The sequence below is a fragment of the Anolis carolinensis genome, chromosome 2 (genome assembly GCF_035594765.1).
Source record: "Anolis carolinensis isolate JA03-04 chromosome 2, rAnoCar3.1.pri, whole genome shotgun sequence".
Lineage (NCBI taxonomy): Eukaryota > Metazoa > Chordata > Lepidosauria > Squamata > Dactyloidae > Anolis > Anolis carolinensis.
In genome coordinates this window covers 99,172,666-99,194,988 of record NC_085842.1, presented here as the reverse complement: position 1 = coordinate 99,194,988, position 22,323 = coordinate 99,172,666, and the positions used below count along the sequence as shown (strand labels likewise).

Here is a 22,323-nt window from a genome sequence, read left to right as displayed (position 1 = left end):
AGTCCAATGGCAAACAACTTTATTTACATGATCTATTTACAGAACAGAATAAATCAGTCCTTTCCTCCATGAGCGCTTTGCCGAAGCACTCATGCACACACACACTGCTCATCGCTGTTCTCCGCTCTACACAGGAAAAACACTCCCTCTACATTCCACAGGAACAAGATAGTAAGTCCCGGTCAAAACACACTTGACCCCATTGGTCCTGTGATACATCAATCATAGCAGACTCTCATTAACTCCATAATTGCTGAATCCAGATTGATTTTAAAATTTCACAATGCACAATACCCTGACAGTTGGTGCTGGGGTGGCACAGGGGACAGTTGGTGCGAGGGGCTGGTTGGCACCTGGAGGGAAAGTCCTTCTCTCAGGCTGGGCGAGTTCTCGGCAGCCACGTTTCTCTGCCTTGGTCCTTGTAACAGCCTGAGGGTACAATGGGCCACCATATCCGCATGCTGAGAGGAGGGATGAGGCAGATGAGGGGTGGAGGGAAGAGCCCAAGGGGCCACATCTGCCCTACGGGCCTGGGTTTGCCCATGGCTATCTTACACTAATACAGTAATTGAATCAGACATTGCTATTCACCAGTTTTGCACTTCTCCAAAAGCATGAGCAATATAAATGTTAGCAATTTAAAGAAATCCAAATGTTTCTATTTCAAGGAGTATTTGGGAGGATTCTTTTAAAAACCACAGATTAGAAACAGATCCAGAGCATTAGTTTAAAAATGTGAAAGTTACATGGACTGGGCAGAAATCGATTTGTCTATCCCACAGATGATTTACATAACTTTAAAGCACTTAATGCAGACATTGAAATTGCTCAGGATTTTCCATACCTTGACTCAGTCATTAATTAGAATGGAGATTACAGTCAGAAGACTGGGTCTTGGAAGGGCACTATGAACCTTATCACATTGGCTATGAGATTCGCCACACATCATGGCGAATTTGTGGGGTCCTGGAATATGTGTGTGGAGAACCCATCATCCCACACCCCACATCTCCCGACTCACTGCTGGCCCCATCCCATGGGGGGAAGCGTCCACCTCCTGACTCCCCCCCCCCCCCCAATTTTTTCAAAGGTAACACAGGAAGCCACTTCTATGCCCCTTTCACCATGGAGCCTGGCTGGAAGTACAGTAGAGTCTCACTAATCCAAGCCTCGCTTATCCAAGCCTCTGGATAATCCAAGCCATTTTTGTAGTCAATGTTTTCAATATATTGTGATATTTTGGTGCTAAATTCGTAAATACAGTAATTACAACATAACATTACTGCGTATTGAACTACTTTTTCTGTCAAATTTGTTGTATAACATGAAGTTTTGGTGCTTAATTTGTAAAATCATAACCTAATGTGATGTTTAATAGACTTTTCCTTAATCCCTCCTTATCATCCAAGTTATTCGCTTATCCAAGCTTCTGCTGGCCCGTTTAGCTTGGATAAGTGAGACTCTACTGTAGATGTGCATCGTGTAATGGGCTCCATGGTGAAAGGGCAAGTGGCATACGATAGGCAAATTGCCCTGTCTGATGAGGTCATCTATCAAGGAAGCAACAGCAAAACCTAGATAGGGCTGTTAATGAGAGGATGACTTCGAGATCTCTCATTCATAAATTGAGGTTGCCATAGGTTGACTTGATGGCAGTTTACAACAAAGTACTAATACTGGCTTGGTTTAGGTTTGAGCAGCTACAGGAGAGAGCAGAACATTTCAACCTAATTTTGTAGACTTCTAAGATAGTGAGTTTTGGAAAGCAGTCTTAGCATGTTGGTTGGGATCCACTTTGGCTCCTATGTCTCCATATGGGTCAAGACCAGTGATTGGGTCCCTCTTCAAAAGGGACTTTGTTTGCTCCTGAAGAAAGTTGATGAGACATGACAGCAAATGTGTCTACTGTGTGTTCATGGGTATAGAATGATAGAATCCTAGAATTGGAAGAGACCACAAGGGTCATCCAGTGCCATGTAGGAACACCCAATCAAAGCACTCCTGGCAGATGGCCATGCCACCTCAACTTAAAAACCTCTACCACACTCTGAGGCAGCATATTATACTGCTGAACACCTCTTACTGTTAGGAAGTTTTCCGTAATGTTTTGATGGAATTTATTTTCTCATAGTTTGAATTTGTTGCTTTGTGTCCTAGTTTCTTGAACAACAGAAAACAAGCTTGCTCCCTCTTCAACTACAGGGATAAGCAAAATAAGGACATTTTTCCCCAGCTCCCCTCCTGAATGAATTGTTTCTTCAGTTTCCAAATTTCCAGCCTTTCAGTGGGTGAAACATTCAAAATAGTTCATACCTAGAACTCTCATATTTAATGTATTTGTATTATCTTGCTAACTGTGCCTCCCTTTGATTTAGATGCCTGAACTGCATTCCTAATATTCAACTGACATTTCAAGTTATTGACATTTCAAGTTATTGAAGTTTTAGAAATTTACAGAGTGAAGGGAAAATTCATTGGAAAGAGAGGGCAGGACTCCTAGTCAGAAGAGCAACCTCCTTATTTTTCATCCTCCCCCATAGCTACTCCTCTGGAATAGTTCTGAACTTTGAGCCCTCAGATGTTGTTAGATTTTTGTGTCATTTTCCACAAAGTCCCAGGCAGTAAGGTTAGGGATTCTGGGGAATTGTAGTCTAATAATACCTGAGAAGCCTACATTGGTCTAAAAGAGGGATGGGCATAGTGCTGCCCTGAAAATTTTTGTTAGATTGCATGTTTCATCATTTTTCAACATGAGCTAAAATGGTGTAAGGCAGTGGTTCTCAACCTGTGAGTCCCCAGATGTTTTGGCCTATAATTCCCAGAAATCCCAGCCAGTTAACCAGATGTGAGGATTTCTGGGAGTTGAAGGCCAAAACATCTGGGGACCCACAGGTTGAGAACCACTGGTGTAAAGTCTTCCAGGAGTTGTAGTCCGACAGTATTTCACAAGGGTGGCACTTTGCCAGCTTGAGTCTACATGTTTTCAGATACAGCAACCTGATAGAATTCCCCCCAAATGGTGAGACAAAAGCTACTTTTGCAGAAGTCGTGCTAATTTCTCTGCAGCACATCTTGTTCTTTTATATATTTCATAACACTTTTTAGCAATTTACCTGGAACAGAAAGCAGGCTGATTGACCTGTCATTTTCTGGCTCTTGTCAGCTCCCATTTTAATAATGAGTTTTATTCCAGCAACATTATAGTCCTTCAATCCTGCAATGAGGCTCTTCTAGCAAACTTCTCACTTTGTTAGAAGAGCCACAGTTTTACACTGGAGCCCTTTATAAACTCTCAAATGTGTGTCATTTGGACTTAATGATATGTTAATTCTTCACCTAACAGACCGTCCTAGAACTTTGCCTGGAGAGAAAAATGGTTCAGTTGTTATGCAGTGATGACAGTGAAAACCAATACAAAGAATTCATTTAACTTGACTCCATTCTCTGTATTCATATCCTATGCACCTGCAATCATAATTTTTGTTCTTACTGATTCTGCCTTATCCATCACTGACATCTTTACTTCATCTGTCTCAGCACGAGTGCTGTTATATAATTCTATCCCTTCTCTTTTGATGTCAATGATTTGCATGCAATTTTGTATTCCATGGTTTCAGCTTGACAAGAAACAAGGGAAGATATGTATACATATCTGTATCAAAACCCATAAATTGTATAGGAAAGAATGACCCAACACCAACTTTGCTGTGTCCTAACCCCCTGTAGATACCTATGCAGCATCATGGACACAGTGCTTGTGCAAAATTAGTCCTGCTTAATAGTTCATTGGTGTACAGCTTGTGTTCAGCTGTAACTAGACAGAACCTCCTAGTTATACAGAAGGGATAGAAAATGTGCAGCTCTTCAGCTATGTCTGGACTGCAATTTCTATTGTCCTGTCCTGCACAGCCAGTGTTGAGAGATGATGGGAGTAGCAACTCAGTAACATGTGGAGGGCCACAAACTTTCCAATCTGACATATATCTTCCACTCTGTAGACACATGCTTTTCAATCATACCAACTCATTTAAATATAATTGGGGATATAGCTACAATAATAGCACCAGCAAGTAAAATTCCTCTTTGTTTTCCAGACTTCTTCCATCTAGCATTACCCAGTAGCATAAGACCGTCTTGTACTTTCTCCTTAATCAAGAGCATGTTATCATGAAAACATTTTATTGGTTCTTTCAGTTCTTTCATGACTGTTTCCCTGGGGCAAAAATCCACCACATAACTGGCTAGTAGGGACAAACAACTCAGTATTTTATTCCTTAGAAGGAAATGGAGGATGGGGAGCCCCAAGTTCGCAGAGTTATTTTGAGGCTTGCCAGTTAACGAGATTGATAGAATTACATCTTGATGATTCAAAATGATGGGCCAGAATTGAGAAAACAATAAATGGTTGGAACCACTGCCTGTGCCTGATGAGTAGGGTAGACAATAAGGTTTTAAAATAAATTAAAGGGGGTCCAATGATCTCCTCCATGGAATGTTGGGAAAAATTGTAAAATAAATTCCCAATAAATAAAACAGATATATTCTCAGTAGGGATATTAGATAATAAAAATGAACAGATATTTGGCAAAATGATATTTTTTTTAAAGCAAAGTAGAATGAGGTTGATTGGTGACCTCTTAAACACAGATGGGACAATTAAAGATGAGGATATGATAAAAGACAAGTGTGGACAAAGCACTTGGCTGTTATGGAGTGGTTTGAAACACAGGATTATAGAGTGGAGGAGAAACAGATTTTGATCAGATATTGAAAGAAAATTAGAGAAGGGGAAAGGCCTGATGGGTTTCATTTATAAAAAAAATAGTTAAAAAATAATATAAACTGAAACAAACATTAGTTGAGATATGGAAAGAGGATTAAAACTGCAATGAGTCAGACATTAAACAATGGATTAATTCAATTTTAAACATTATTAGGACCAGAGAAACACAACGGAAAATATTGACCAAATGGTACGAAACCCCATTTAAATGAGCCCATATAACTGAATCATTGTCAAAACTATGTTGCCACAAATGCAGCGAAATTGGCTCTTTTATGCATATATGGTGGGACTGTGATAAGATGCAAACATTTTTATAATAAAATAAAGAGATGGAAGAACTATTAGGGCAAAAAGTAGAGATAATAAAAGAGTATTTTATTCAAAATTTGAGGACAAGAGCAACACTAACATTTGGGCAGATATCATAAAACATATTATAGAAGCAGCCCAAGCAACAATAGCCTTGGGCTGGAAAGAGCAAGGAAAATGGGAATTAAAAAAATGATTTGATTATTTAACAGACTGTATGCTCCAGGATTATATTTTTGAAAGGAAGAAGAAATACAGAACAGGTTGTAAGAAGAATTGTGACTCGAAATGAGGAACTCTGATAACCAGAGTAAAAGGGAAAAGAAATTATAAAGAACTAAAACACACTCTCTTCATTATCTATCGATTCAAATAATATTCAAATTGAAGATGCATCTGTTCCCAGACACATTATATTGAGTGAAAATATAAGTAGAATTTCATTATTGAGATTTGTATTACTCTACTTGTGTCTAAAATTAATAATAATTAAAAATAACTGTGTGGCTGACAAGACTCATCAAACCCACTGACTCTCCCCCCTTTCATGTTGGTCTTCATGAAGGCGTAGTCTTCAAAAGATTAGAAAGGGGTTTGAGACTCCCGGAAGAAGGCTAAAATATCTTAATGTACAGGTGGTCCTTTCATCTCTCCTCCTGGTTGTATGACATGGCTCAGGAAAGGTGAGAAAAATAGTAGAGGTGAATGACTGGCTCCACAGATGGTGTCAGGAAGAACAATTTGGCTTCCTGGGCCATGGTCTCCTTTTCCAGGAAGATGGGCTACTGGTGCAGGATAGGTTGCACCTCACAGAACCAGGAAGGAATGTTTTTGCTCAGAGACTGGTGGACTTTAAACTAGGTTGTGTGGGGGAAGGTGACAATATCCTTGGGAACAGTAGTTTATCAAGGCCTAGAGAGAATAACTAAAGGCTAAAAAGAGGGTTGGACAAACAAAACAAGTACCAAGCAGTGTGAGGACAATAATCTCAAATAAACGGCTAAGGGGAATGTCCCATGGGCTTGGAGGTCTTAAATAAGAGAAATAGATCAAACAGGAGAGGGTGGGTGGAGTAGCATTATATGTAAAAATATTTACACTTGTGAAGAGATTCAAGACTTTAATCCTGGAAACCTGGTCGAGAGCTACTGTAGAGCCTCTCAAACCCTCTTAATACTAGATAAGAATTAAGGGAATGAGGACTGAAAAAGATGTCATTGTGGGAGTCTACTGCAGACCTCCAAGCCAGATGGAAGAACTGGATGAAGCCTTCCTTGACCAGATGATCAAACATGCAGAAAGAAGTGATATAGTAGTAATGGGGGATTTCAACTATTCTGATATTTGTTGGAAAACAAACTTTGCCAAGTGTACAAATCCAACAAGTTCCTCACTTGCCTTGTAGAAAATTTTGTTGTCTAGAAGGCAGAAGAGGCAACAACAGTGTTAGCTATTCTGGATCTGATCCTAACCAACACTGAGAACCTGGTCAATGGACTGGAAGTGATAAGATTCTTAGGTGGAAGTAACCATGTGTTCTTGGAGTTTGTGTTACAAAGGAAGGGGATAACTAAGGACCTCATCACAAAGGTCAATGGATTCACTACACATTGTGGTGAATCCCTGGCATCCTGGTGAGGGGCGTGGATAATCTGTTGCTCCATGCTCCGCATCGTGCATCTTACCAGGGACCGCATCACATGAGGGGAAGCGTCACCACCTGGCTTGCCCCCATAGTCCTGAAGGCAACATGTCAAGTCTGCTGTGTTGCTGCAGCATCAATATACGCAACTTGCTTTCCCCTTTCCCAGTGGAGCCTATTCAGAAGTATGCATGCATCATGTAATGGTCTCCATCGGGAAAAGGGACAGCAAGCGACGTACGGTGGGGAATCCATCTGATGAGGTAGTATGAGAAGTCAAATATGCATTCTAGACTTTAGGAGAGCTGATTTCAGGAAATTTAAGGAAATACTGATCATGATTTCCATGAACAGGAATACTAAAAGTGAAGGGAGTTAATGATGGATGGGAGTTTCTTAAAAGTAAGATACTGAAGGCATAATTGCAAACAATGCCATCAAGGAGAAAAAAATAAGGAGAAGTGTAAATAAAGCAGAATGGATGTCCAAATAACTTTTAACTGAGCTAAGATTTAAAAGGGGGCGGGGGGGAATCACCAAAGAAAAATTCAAACAAATAACCAACATATGTAGGAAAAAGGCTCATAAGGCTAAAGTGCCAAATAAGCTCAGGCTTGCTAGAAAGCTGAAAAACAATAAAAAGGGATTATTTGGTTATGACAGTGAAAAAAAAAGGAAGAACAAAGGAACAATAGGACCTCTACATGGAGAAGATGTTGAAATGCTGACAGGATAGGGAAAGGGCAGAATTATTCAACACCTTCTTTGCCTCAGTCTTCTCACAACAAGAAATCAGTTTTCGACCTGAATAATATGAAGTGGATGAATTAATAAGGGAATGCAGCCCAAAATAGGTAAAAAAAGTAAAGCATTAAAACTGGGCATTTTAGCTGGTCTAAACATGGGAATTGAAATCTGTGTCACAGAAGAGGTCAATGAGCCACAGCAGAACAAAGTAACCATTTAATTTCAATCCTCCTTTCTTAACACTATTGGACACAAGAGGCTCCTAACATATATTAAAATAAAGTACAGTGATCAGAAAGCACTTCTAGCAACTTCTGCCCATTTGCCTACTTACCAGTACTTACCTGGCACACGATAACAAAATCCTCGAGAACGCTGGAAAATCAGTGGTCTGTAAATTCTTATGCTTACCTTTCACAAATTAGTCTTTTACTTCTCATCTGATGCCTGTGTATCCCACCCCTTATAGAAATAGCAATCCACCAATACCTGAAAGCCTACACTCTGAAAAAAGGTCAAAGGACCACATAGGACAACAAGGATGTTACAACAAGGATGAAAAAGATGTAGCTCTTCTTGGACTGAAGTTTCCATCAGCACTAACCAGTGTGGTCTGCAGTAAGGAGTGCTAGGAGCTGCAATCCAACAATATCAGAAAACCCACACTTTCCTCATCTGTGCTTTATGAAGTCAGGGTTTAGGATTTATCCTACAATTAACTGGTAAGCTGGGTGGGATTTCTCGGAGTTGAAGCCCAAAATACCTGGAGGTCTGAAGTTTGCCCATGCCTGAGCTAGAGTGAGGCAATTCCTCTTATTAAACTTCTAGCTGTTCTTACTAACTTCCATGGCTGTTTCCATCTATGGGAGCATAGAGCTGTTTCCATGTTGATCTCACACTGGATATGGTGAAATAAGTTTCAACTACTTCTGTAGGATGGAGTGGGAGTATTCTCTTGCTCTTTTGCGTTAGGTAGCAAAATGTCTTCACTGAGCATAATGTTGCATATTGGGGGCTGAGACACAATGGCTTAAGAGGAGAATCCACATGTCAGTAACAGAGCTTGGATTTACATGTAAAATGTCTTAACTTTGGTTCCATTTTTTCTAGTTAAAAGTCTCAGATATGAAACCCCAAAGAGCTCCGGTTAATCTATACAGATAACAAAAGTGAAAATATGTATTTATGTATGTATGTGGCTGGGGTGCCCACTTACACAGACAGACTCCTGCTTCCACAAACAGCTATAATCCATAGTGCTGAGGAGCCACCAAAAGCACTCCCTCCAATGACATTTCAGGTTATAGCGAGCACCATGAACATTAGCCCAAACCCTGCCAATGTCCTCCCCAAACCCAATGGCCCACCACCCAAAGAATACTTTCGTCCGGGGACCATTTCATCCTAGATTTTACGTGTTTCCTCTACCACAAACATTACAGTGGTTCTAACTCTCTCCATTGGTGTGGAATTTACATGACCCCACCCACTGCATCTCCCTTAACCCTTTTCTACTCTTTTCAACTCTGTTTGCATAACAAACAGAACAGAACTGAACAGCAGCTAAACATACTGGAGGTGTTTGGGGGATTGACTCCACATGATGGAAATTGTAGTTCACCCTACAGCAAGTCAGAGCACTGTGACCCCCACTGACAATGGACCTGGACCATATTTGGCACACAGAACCCCTATGACCAAAGAAAAATACTGGAGAGCTTTTGGGGGGGGGGGGGGAATTCACTTTGATTTATAGGAATTATAGTTCACTTACATCCAGCGAGCACTGTGAATGTAAACAATAATGAATTTGCACCAAATTTGACACATACCCAATATGCCCAAATTTCAATACTGGTGGATTTGGGGTGGAATTGGCCTTGACATGTGTTAGTTGTGGGTACTGAGATTTATAGTTCACTTGCAATCAAAGAGCATTCCGAACTCCACTGATGATGGACCTGGACCTAACTTGGCAGACAGAACCCCCCCATGACCAACTGAACATACTGGAGGGATTTGACAGGACTGCCCACCATGGTGGGAGTTGTAATTCATCCTGTAGCTGGAGAGCACACTTAATCCCACCGATGAGCACATTTGCCCAACATGATAAACTTTAAGTATTGATAGAGTTTCAGGGGGTTAATCTGGCATGATGTGAGTTGACCAGCTCTGCTTTCAGTGTCACCTTAACTTCTGAGAATAAGAGAATCTATGTTGGATCAGATCAAAAATCTGCCCACAAACACCAAGCAACAATATGGGAAATGCACAAACATTATCATTTGCTATTATACTAGCTGGTTATTATCCTAATGGGGAAGAAAAACATAAGCATAAAAAAGGCAAATGTACAGACAAATTAATCTATGCATCCCTCCTGTTAACAAAATCAATGACAAATATCCTCCCTTTGACAGTCTTTTTATAGACCATCCCAACATTCCTTCTTGTCTTCTTTCTAGATCAGTAGTTCTTAACGTGTGAATCTGCAGGTGTTTTGGCCTACAACTCCCAGAAATCCCAGCCAGTTTACCAGCTGTTAGGATTTCTGGGAGTTGAAGGCCAAAACATCTGGAGACAGGTTGAGAACCACTGTTCTAGATGAAGTGCCCTCTCCTGCCTCTCCGTTAAACAATTCAATAACACTTGATCTGGGAATGAGTAGGATTCTGTGTATGCTTATGTGCAACAGGCAAGTTAAGTGGCTGTCTCCACAATAATGTACTAGGCACGTTTGAAGACCAAATCAGAAAAACGGGGAAAAGTAGTTTAGCCTTTCTTACTAGCAACCCTAGCCACCAAATTTGGCTACCAAAATAGGATGAAAAGTGGGTTAATAGAAAGAAAATAATCCTGAAATGCATTTTGGAAGCAGTTTTCAAGTGATCAATAGAAAGTAAGAAATATTTTTACTTTTCTTGTGTAAAACCTACCTCATCTGGCTGTTTCATTTCACACTGGCTTGGGGACCCAGCGGTGCCTGGGTTATTAGAAGATGGCATTGTTTGTTTTGGGATGCTAGGTAATATCGCTTAAGTTTGGTCCAGATCCGTCATTGGCTGGGTTCAGTGGTCTCTGGATAAGGATGAATTCCAACTCCCAGATCCGAGGTCAATCACCCCTAAACCAGGCCTGTATGCACAGTTGGCCATGTTGGGTCTGTGTGCAAGTTTGTTCCAGATGTGATGTTGGTTGGGTGCAGTGCTTTCTGAATGCAGGTGAACTACAATTCCCAAAACCAAGGTCCATTTCCCTAAACCCCTGCATTATGTTCAGCTGGTCATTAGGCTTCTCTGTGCCAAGTGTAGTCACAGTCCATTTTTGGTGTGGGTCTCCGTTTCTCTGGATGGAGGTGAACTACAACTCCCAAAATCAAGGTCCATTTCCATTAACCCCTGCAGTATGTTCAGTTGGTCATAGGGCTTCTCTGTGCCAAGTTTGGTCCAGATCCATTGTTGGTTGGATTCACAGTGCTCTCTGGATATAGGTCAAGTCCAAGGCTGTAGCCATGGGGGGGGGGGGGGGGTTAGGGGTTCAACTCCCCCCCCCCCCCAATATTTTTCAGGTTTTTTAAATTAAAAAAACTGATTTACTCATGAATTTTAACTGGTTTAACCAAATCCCAATGAGTGTCCACTGAAATTTATGTGTCTTGAGTGTCCACTGAAGTTTATCAATGGAGCCCGATTTCTAAATTATTTTGCGTTATGGAACTACATGATTTCTAAATTATTTTGCATTATGGAACTTCATGATTCGCTAAAAAAAAAAAAAAAGGTTTCAACCTCTCTCTCTCTCCCCCGCCCCCCCCCCCCCCTGAATTTTTTTCTGGCTATGGCCCTGAGTACAACTCCAATAAATCATGGTGAATTAAGTCCCCAAACCTCTTGTACAATTGCTGATCAATTCCTCTGTTAACTGTGCTATTGGAAAGGGTAGGAAAGGGCTAAGGGAGAGGCAGTGGGTGGGGGTCATGCAAATTAAGGAACCCTGGGATGTACATTCTGGAGGAAAAACAGAAAAACTAGGATGAAATTGTCCCAGCATGAAAGTTGGGGGGGGGGCGCAGAATGGTGTTTGTGGAGGACACTAGCAGGGTTTGGGCTACATGTTCATGGAGCTCACTATAACCTGCAGTGTTCCTTGGAGGGAGGGCCATGGGTGTCTCCTGCTCAGTGGGAACTATAGCTGTTTGTGGAGGCAGGAGTCTGTGTAAGTGGACACCTGTGCCACATACACATTTTCACTTTTATTATGTACTAGCTTGGGGGCCCGGCGGTGCCCGGGTTATTTGAGAATGGAATTGTTTGCCTTTGTTCCAAGTTTAGTCTCGATCCAGTGTCAGTTGTCTTCAATTGGTATGGGTGAACTACAACTCCCATATGTAAGTCCATGGTCCATCCCCCTCCAAATAGCGCCAGGATGTAAAGTAGGTCATGGGGACGCAATGTGTCAAGTTTGATCTTGATCAGTCATTGGTGTGGGTTGCAGTGGTCTGAGGAAGTGAGTGATGGTACTGTAAATCCCATCTTCCCTGGTCAGTTGTTTCCTCAAACGGCAGGAGGACTTAAAGCTGGCCACATTGCACTTGTGTGTCAAGTTTGGTACAGTTTCATCATTCATGGGCATCACAGTGGTCTGTGGGAGGTGAATTGGATGAAGGTACTGGAAATCCCATCATCCTTGGTGCATTCTCCTGCAAACCACACCAGGACATAAATTGTGTCACATTGCACCTGTATGTCAAGTATGGTACTGTTTCATCTTTCATGGGTATCACAATGGTCCATGGGAGGTGAATTGGGTGAGGGTACTGCAAATCCCATCATCCATGGCCCATCCTGCGCCAAACTGGACCAGGGCGTAAAGGGGGCCACATTGCACCTGTGTGTCAAGTATGGTACAGTTTCATCATTCATGGGAATCACAGTGGCCTGTGGGAGGTGAATTGGATGAAGGTACTGCAAATCCCATCGTCCTTGGTCCATCCTCCCCCAAACTGCTGCAACATATAAAGTGTGTCATTTGGGATATATATACCAGATTTGGTTCAGTTCTGTCATATGTAGCAGTTGCTGTGGTCTCCAGAAGCGAGTGAAGGTACTGCATGTCCCATCTGTGTGCCAAATTTGGTCCAGTTCCGTCACTGGTGGGCATCGCAGTGGTCTGTGGGAATCGTAGCGATTGAAAGTACTACATATCCCATCACCCATGGTTCATCATCCTGCAAACGGCACCAGGACATAAAGCGCATCATGGGGTAGGCTCTCTGGAATTGTGGGAGTTGGAGTCCAAAACACCTGCCCAAGTTGGCCCATGCCTGGTTTAAAGGCCCCAAAGGCCATCTAGTCGAACCCCTTTCTGCCATGGAGGAAGACACCATCCAAGCCTTCCTGACAGATGGCCATCTAGTCATAAATACGATTGGGAGATAGAGAGAGTCCTAGATTTGAAAGGGGTCTCTGAAGGTCATCCAGTCCAGCCCCTTCTGCTGTAAAGGAAGACACCATCCAAGCCCTCCTGACAGATGGCCATCCAGTCATACATACGATTGGGAGATAGAGTCCTAGATTTGAAAGGGGTCTTTGAAGGTCATCCAGTCCAGCCCCTTCTGCCACAAAGGAAGAGACCATTCAAGCCCTCCCGACAGAAGGTCATTCCAACCATACATACCATTGAGACATTTATTTATTTATGTATTTATTTAATTCTGATATTTCTCCCCCGCCTTTCTGCAATGGACCCAAAGTGGCTTGCAAGGTCATTAAGCCACGTGCTAACATCCACCATATAAATAAAACATAAAAGAAATGTCAAGCAATAGTAGTATAAATAAGAAATAGCAGGGTTCAGTGGGGCTGGTGAACTACAACTCCCATATGCAAGTCCATCATCCATGGTCCATCCCACTCCAAACAGGGCCCGGATGTATAGTAGGCCATGGGGACTGTATGTGTCAGGCCTGTTAGAGTGAGTAGGCCAAAGCCTGCTCTGTGGTAGTTTTTTGCCTCAGTAAAAACTGGGGGGGGGGGGGGGGGGAGTAAACGATCCTTAAAAGGAAAGAATAAAAAGATAGTCATTATTTTCTCTTTAGTCTGCTGTGAATAGTATTTACGTACTGCCGCCTTACCTTGTTGAAGGAGAGTGCTGTATCCAAAAGACACAGGCAAAAGCTGCTCTGTTTGGAACCATGTGGAACAGGGAAGATGGCTGCCTCTTTTGCGGCCTAGCACAATGGAGCCAGGCTGCAAGGCCTGAAACGTGTTAGCAAAATGATCAAAGGAGGCTTGGATTGGGGCTTTGGGGGCTAGAAGTGTTCATAAGCATATCGTTAAACAGATAATAACAATGTTCTCTGCTGTCTTTTGAGGCAAGTAGGGCCTTACAAAGAAGTTGAAAGCTGAGGCAAGATGGCGTCTTCCTTTTCGGCCTAACAGCGAGGGGCCAGCCTGGAAGGCCTTAAACATGTCAGCAGAGGGGCCAAAGGGGGCCATCCGTTGTCAGTGGGTTCATGGGGTGATGTGTGTCAGGTTTGGTCCAGGTCCGGCCTTTCTGGTGGTGGCAGTGGTGTTTTGGATTACCAAAGTGTAAGCCGAGGCTACCAAAGTGTAGGCCGAGGCTGTGAACTCTCCCAGAGCTAGCATCGTTCTGAGGAGAGAAGTAGGCCGAACGAAGCCAGTTGGTAGTAGTTTTTCCCTCAGCGATCCCAGTGGCCTGTGAAAGTGGTGGCCAATCAGAGCTGGCCCATATTCCGGCTGGCCAATTAGAAAGCTGATCCATATTCTGCGAGGCCAATCAAAATGCGAGCACATATTCCGCCAGGCCAATCAAAACGCTGATACATACTCCGATTTCACTTTTATTATATATATAGATATAGATATAGATATAAATAGAAGATAGGTAGATGTGCATGTTAGTTCTGAATAAAAAGCTTGCTTAAATATGTTGCATTCTTGTTTTGTTATGTTGAAGCCCGTCCCTGTTCTTTCCATGTTCCTTCTACCTCTATTATCAAAGTTTCTGCTAAAGAAATAAAGCCGAGGAACACCATTCATTAGCTGATGTTCACTTCTAGTCTCATAGACGTTTTGCAGGGGTAAAATATAGTCAAGATTGTAAATCAATGCTTCTCTTCCCAACAGTTACTTTGTTTGGTTTATTGCTGCATTTTTCTCCTTGAGAGAAAACTCTATAGGCTCTGGACATGTGACTAGACTCCCTGCCCCCCAATACCTTATTCAATGTATACAAATATAAGTATTTCAAAATGCTAAGATTTTTTTAAAAAAAGTCTTAGCATTTTAGTTAAGTTTTCATATTATGAACAGCAGTACTGTTTTGCTTTATTTCTGGAATGTATTAATTCTGAAACATTAGCCTTAACAAAATCAATTAAGTCACATTACTAGCAGTAATTATATCCCAACAATTATCTGACTGCTGGCTTTTAGAAAGTGAAGCATTAGCCCTCTGCAGCAGTGGGTGTTTAGTGTGGGAGAATAATTAAAGGGGAAATTTTTCACACATTGCTCACTGTCTAGCCTTTGCCCATTTGAGACTGCTTGAATGGGAGAAGCTAAACTACTATGGTATTATGATGGCTCGTCAATTTGAAGCAATGGGGACATTCAAGACAAGTATGGCAGTCAAGGAAAGGCTCTCGTGGCTACAAGTAGAATAAACCTACACCGCATGTTTAATACAACAACCAGGAGCCTATCTTATTGTAGTAAAGGTGTTATGTTCTCCCCACACAACTTCATGTCCCTTCTGCCCCTAGAAGGCAACTTCCAAATGCCTGGAGGGCTATTACATACTAGTGACAATATTCATACATGCTTTCAAAACAGAAAGCTTTCAAAGAATGAGTTACGGGATGCTGCATTGTTTTATATGAACCATTTCCAGAGCTTTCCCCCCCCTTCTATTCAGAACCGAATTGTTTTAACACTCTAGTGAGTTTAATTCTAACATTTACTTTTTATATGTTTCTAATTCTTCCCTGGTGGGTTAAAGCACTGAGCTGCTGAACTTGCAGACCGAAAGGTCCCAGGTTCAAATCCCAGGAGCGGAGTGAGTGCCCGCTGTTGCTCCAGCTTCTGCCAACCTAGCAGTTCGAAAACATGCCAATGTGAGTAGATCAATAGGTACCGCTCCAGCGGGAAGATAACGGCGTTCCATGCAGTCATGCCGGCCACATGACCTTGAAGGTGTCTACGGACATCGCTGGCTCTTCGGCTTAGAAATGGAGATGGGCACCAACCCACAGAGTCACTAATTGTAACCTTTACTAATTGTATTGCTTTTTAAGACTGTGAACTGCTCTGGGTTCCAATATTGAGGGAAAGCAGATTTTCAGTAAATATGAAAGAGAACAAGAAGACTTGACACACACATACTTCGGGATCTTATCAAGATCTCTCATGGCTGCCTTTCCAAGACTTAATGGCTTCTAATTTCATGACTACAGTCTCCATTTTAATTAATGATGGGGCCAAGGTATATAAGACATTTTGAAATGCTCTAATAACATAGTAGATCTTGTGTGGTGTCAACTTGTCCATATACCAAATGTTTGTGATTTGAGTATTCATTATTTATTTATTTCAAATATTTCTATCCCGCCCTTCTCACCCGAAGGGACTCAGGGCGGCGTACAATTGGCAACAATTCGATGCCGATACATCATTAAAAACAACAACATATAAAAAATACAACCAATTAAATACAGTATAAAATATAAAACATAAAACGTGTTTAAAATCCGTTCGTCCAATATCCTCCAACTTTATCCATATAACAATCTGGGTCGTCTTTATCATTTATTCATTAAAAGCCTGGGCACAAAGCCATGTTTTTAAGGCTTTTCTAAAACTCAAAAGGGTTGGGGCTTGCCGTATATCTCTGGGGAGGGTGTTCCATAGCCGGGGAGCCACCACCAAGAAGGCCCTGTCCCTCGTTCCCACCAGCCGCGCCTGTGAGGCAGGCGGGACTGAGAGCAGGGCCTCTCCAGATGACCTCAGGGATCTTCCTGGCTCATAAGAGGAGATACGTTCGGACAAGTAGATTGGGCCAGAACCGTTTAGAGTAATCAAGAAAGATCAATTGTTGGTGGAAAAAATTGTCATATCTAATGTAGATGTTGGTGATCCTCTGAACCTACCCTACACTATCCATTTGAGCATATCTATACTTGGTTTTGCTCATGAGAAATAATGATGTTCTTCCCTTATGGCTTCTCCATGATTAACTGAGGGCGTGCTGTGGTGTCTTTTCCTTTTAGTGTGAACAGTTTGTCAATAAAATTGAAATGTATCCAGCTTGAGTTGGCAAAGTACTGCATCCACAGGCTCAGTTTGATATCTACTGATCGTAATGATGGAAGGATTATTTCTCACACTGATATGCAGCTGCTAAAAAAAGGGAGTAAACTCAATCATTGTTCTACACTTCAACGTACAATTTATTTCTTTCCCTCAAGCATGGAGATATCCCCGTGCTAGATAGCAAGGGTAGGATAGCAGAAAAAGCCTGCCATACCCAAGGTCAAATATGGTTCATCCTGACCCTCAGATTGCTCATCTTAAAGAGTTCCACATCAGAGCAAAGTGTACTTAGTTAGCAAACTATAGTTTGCTGACCTTTTATCTCAAAATCATCAGATTTTATGTGATAAGTTACTATTTAATTTAGGAGTCAGTGGTACTCCCGTTGCCCAAGGAGCATGTGAGTGAACATAGGTTTTCTTGGGAACAATGATAAAGGCAAAATATCAGCCTTTATCCTCACACTACTATGAAGTGATATTCATTACAATTATAATTGCTGCCTAAATTACCATCCCAGACTCTGGAGCTTATTATATGGGGCAGGCAAATTACAGCAACTTTGGGTGGGACTTATCACATGGTATCACTCCTCTCTTGCCACTCCTTTGGTGGGAGACAGGCTGCAAAGCATTTCTTTTACAAAAATAAATAATCAGTTGATTACCTCCTTTTGAAGAAATTACTTCCAATAGTCTCCCACTGGAAGAACAACAGAGAATGACAACTCCATGTGATAAGTATTGCTGTTATCCTGCTGTAATTGTGATTTGCTGGCCTCGTGTGCTAAACTCTTCTGAGAGCCAGGACATGCACATCCAGAGCAGAGAAATGTGGCAAAACGTTTAAGATGAATCCAGGGAATTTATTACATAGTTTAATGGCCAGTCTGAATTCTTGCAGTAAAGGGTATTATGAAGTTTGTTATTCCAACTGGTAAACAAGCACCAGGGTAATTTATCATGAATTAAAACACAAACCCCTCAACGCTAATTGTCTGGCCAGCCATTCCCCCTTTGTTTAAAGAACCACAATGTGCATTTGACAAACATAATTAAGAGAGCTGCTATAAATTCAGGATAAATGCTCTGTTCCAAGTGCACCTTTTCCACCCCTGCCTTTAAACCAGTTATTTGCAGGTCATCTCACCAGTGTCAGTGACTGCTCATGACTACGTTTTTGAAGAGTTTGGCATGTGAAATTTGTAAGAGTTTTTTTTTGAGAGAAATAAAACAGGTTGCCTGGAGACAAACATAGACGTACAATCACCATATTTTCAGGTTCACAGCACCTTTTTTCAAGCTACGACAGACTGGTCAGAGCAAATGTATGAGAACGTTCCATAAGTGAGGGAGAAGAGGCTGTAAGAGCTGTAGGAGGAGGTAATTATTATTTAGAAGCTCAAGGGATGGAGCTTAATGGACGTTTATGATGATGGAGCTTAATGGAAGCTGTAAAATTAGAAACTGTGTCTGGCATTGGGAATGAAACAGTAACTGTGTATGGAGTTAAGTCTTTAGAGAAGACCGCTCATGCATGTAACCCGCTTGATTTCTGTCAACACAGTCATACAATCCTATCCCTATGTTATGCCACTATGGCCCTGAGATAAATAACTACTTTTAAACAAAGTAAAGTAAAGTAAAATGTAAGAAAATTAAGTTGCTTCTGATTTGGCCTTGTGTGATCCACACACCAATAGGGATCAGTAATGCACAAAATTATAAACTGAAGGGAGGAATAAAAATGCTTTAAATAATAAAGCAATGGTAGAAAATCTGGAAAAATATTTTGCAAACCCATTCTTAAATACCTAGAGTACATGTGAAAGATCTGTAGGATCTGGTTGTGGCATGAACGAATAGCCCTGAGTGGATGTCAAATCATGTAGTTATGCATATCCTTTAGCATATCACAGATGGAAAGCAGGCCACAAATGGCCAGTCACCACTGAAGTGTAGTCAAGATGGCCAGTGTTATTAATGAGGAAGAACAGACAAACTAGAACCAGTTTGCTTTTGCCCAAGTTTATTGGGAAGGGCAAAATTTTGCCCCTTCCTCTTATCTCTCCCCACTGAGTTAAGTTAGGGCAAGTTGGTTTTTCATTTTGAATTCAGTTAGCATCAACAGAAGTAAACTGACAACAAAAACAAAAACAACAAGAAATTATTTATATCCTGCCCCATCTCTTCGAGGGGACTCAGAGAGGCTTACAACTAAGGACAAAGAGAGGAAATAGGAAGAGAACTCAGACATTTTAAAAACAGTTAAACAACATGATAGAAGCAATCAAGTCCATTGGAGGATATGGGTTTACTATCAACATTTGTTACATCTCCTCAGAAATATGTGCTTCAATAGAAAGACTTGCAAAATAAATCTGTGTTTACCTTCCAAGGACCAAATACAAGACAAACCACACTAAATGCAAGATATGTGGGTGCGGTGGGCACCATCATGTGTTAAAGCAAACAGATGCTTTTCACTATTTGAGGGAGCATTTCTTCTAAATGTATCGTCCAGTCGAACCCTAAAATTATCTCTTTTGGCCCAAGGATTCCAGTTTTACAATCCAGGAGAAGATCCAGTAAATTACCTTTTAAGTAATAATTCTGTTTTTTGGAGGCAGTCTGTAAGCCACAGCAGGATCTCTTAAGGGCATAGGGCTCCTGGATCTTATGTTTGATACCCGTCTTAAGTTTGTCTCTCATATATATATATGGAGCAAGGTGGATGCTTTAAATTTCTCATATTGTTCGAGAGGGACATTGAGGTATTTTGAGAACTTTTAATGGCAATTCCTAAACCCATCTGTCTTACAAAATTTATAGGGCTGGCAGAGTCTGGAGAAGTGACTTCTTTAGGCTATATTTCCCAGGTTCTTCCAGCCAATGCAGCCAGTTGTAGCTCTATATATTCCCCATCTGTTAAGTAGTAAACCCAGCCAGAGTGCCAAGGCTTTAGGAAATGCTCTACAAAATGGTATGAGATGAGAATTGCAGCCATAGTCACTACTTGTGGGCAAAGATTTATTTAATACTTTCCCTTTATCAATTTATATATTTATATGTTTTCCTTTCCATCCTTCATTTTTATTTCATTATTCTGAGAAACAGAGTCAAGGTCACCAGAAACTAGATGAGGAAGCAGACTATAAGCTAATGGCTTGCCCTTCTTAATAGATAAATAGGATATATGGTTTAGATGATTGCATCAGCGTGGCATTTGTTGGAATCTTTTTAATCCATTAAATATAAAATAAATAGAATTTGCAAGATAAATAAATTACTTTATTTTGGTTGCTGCTTTAATCATTCAACTGCAATATTTTTGTCAATATTAAGTTTATTCTGCAGATACAATAAAATGGGGGTCTAGCTGGGTAAGCCTTTGCTTTCAGAATTGATGTGTATGTAAACCACCAAAATTCATTTCCACATCAAGGTAGGGTTTTAGAGATGGGTCTTAGTCTGAAACACTATTTTACATATGTCACTCTAAACAGAAATGTTAAAGGCTTTACCCCTACTACAATGGCATGATTTTTTCAAGTTTGTTCTTGTCTTGTTTTTCACAGAGAAAGTTGCAAACCATCACCCTGAATACAAAAGAAACAGCACAAGAAGACATGGGGCTGCTTGATCAAGCCAACAACACCATCATTGTGGATGAGCGTATCTTGGATAAAAAGTTATTTGGCTGGCACACAAAGAGCCTTGTCACTGCAAGTGAGGGACTCCAAGGATCCAATGATGCTATGATGGACAGCACCAAAATCTTGGGTGTCCAGGTCATACTGATAGCTGCCTACTCCTTAATCATTCTTCTGGGATTCATTGGTAATTCCTTGGTCATCTACATGATCGTGAAATACAAAACTATGAGGACCGTAACTAACTTTTTCATAGCTAACCTAGCGCTGGCGGATTTAATGGTGGACACACTTTGCTTGCCCTTCACCCTGGCCTACACTCTTTTGGATGAATGGAAGTTTGGGGCTGTGCTTTGTCATTTGGTGTCCTATGCTCAAGCTTTAAGTGTTCATGTCTCCACCCTAACCTTAACTGTTATTGCTCTGGACAGGTATAGATGCATTGTTTTCCACTTAGACAGCAGGATTTCCAAGAAGATCAGCTTCACCATCATAGCTATTACTTGGCTGGTTGCTGCCGTTCTAGCCAGTCCACTTGCCATCTTTCGAGAGTATAGATTTGAAGAAATCCCAACCATCAATCTCAGAATAGCTGTCTGCTCAGAGAAATGGCCTTCTGAAAGCAGGGATGCCACCATATACAGCTTGTCCATGCTCCTCTTGCAGTATGTTCTCCCACTTTCCATCATCTGCTATGCTTACATCAGGATATGGTTCAAGCTCAGAAGCCACATAAGTCCCACTGCTAGGAATGACAGTCACTGCCGCAGGAGAAAGACCACAAAAATGCTAGTCATGGTGGTAGTAGTGTTTGCAGTCTCTTGGCTCCCTTTCCACGTGTTTCAGCTTGCTATTGACTTAGATCTGGTGCTCAACTTCCATGACTATAAACTCCTTTACACAGTGTTTCATGTTGTGGCTATGTGTTCCACCTTTGCTAACCCTTTACTCTATGGCTGGATGAACAAAAACTACCGGAATGGGTTCCTCATGTTTTTCCGCTGTCAAAACAAACCAGAGAGACTGTATACTGAAGGATCCATCAGAGGTCGGTCCTACACGTTCAGAGCCACCACCTTGAATGGGAGCATCAAGCACTCAACAGGCAATGGACAGCTACCAACACAGGTTTAACAAACCAAAGCTGCATCCTCGTATAGGGGCTGGAACACCACTAAGGAGTAACATCCACCACTAAGGAGTAACATCCACTAAGGAACTCATGGCTTTCCTAAAAGTAAAAAAATGTGTTGTATTGCCAAAATGCTATCAGTATCATAGCCAAGCACAAGCACTTTGTCTGTCTATCCAAAGTACCTCATGTGCTGCCCATTATGTTTCATGAAGCAAGTTAATTAAGCCATGCCTCAGGTTCTCTGTTGCCTGTTAACATAAACAGTGGAAAACATGTTGTATACTGGGTGCTTTAATTTGTGTAACAATTTAGCCCTACTGTTCTCTGGAAGAGAGAACAAGATTACTCAACTGCTTTAGGCATCCAGTAGGAATGGAAATATCTGTATTGATATTGGCAAAATATAGGGTTGTAAGGTACATATTAAATTGTATATTCTTTTAATTGACCACTTTGTCTGTTCTTCTGTATTTATCCCAGAGTTGTATTCTTTCATTCCTAGACCTAGTGTTATATTATGGGAATTTTCTGATAGGTATACAAATAATTAGGAGGCAGAAGGTGTGTGGCACATGGATTAAATAGATGTTCTTCTTTAAAATAGTGAACTCTAAATTTCCTGACTAATGGCCACTATGCTTATTTAGGCATAAATGAAAACTTTGATGCTACAATTCTGTAACTTAATGGCAGCTTTTCCTGATAGCAGCTACTGAT

The 22,323-nt window shown here is 41.3% G+C and overlaps 1 protein-coding gene across 2 annotated transcripts in view; it reads left to right on the top strand.

The window, feature by feature from the left end:
- The window catches only part of LOC100564439 (neuropeptide Y receptor type 2), a 47,831-nt gene extending 25,777 nt beyond the window's left edge, over positions 1-22,054 (top strand). For both annotated transcript variants that reach the window (XM_062970289.1, XM_062970290.1), the window contains exon 2: positions 20,397-22,054. In XM_062970289.1, coding sequence (XP_062826359.1) covers positions 20,397-21,605 — 1,209 coding nt within the window. In that variant the 3' untranslated portion in view covers positions 21,606-22,054. The remainder of the gene's footprint in view (positions 1-20,396) is intronic.
- The last annotated feature ends 269 nt before the right edge of the window (positions 22,055-22,323 follow it).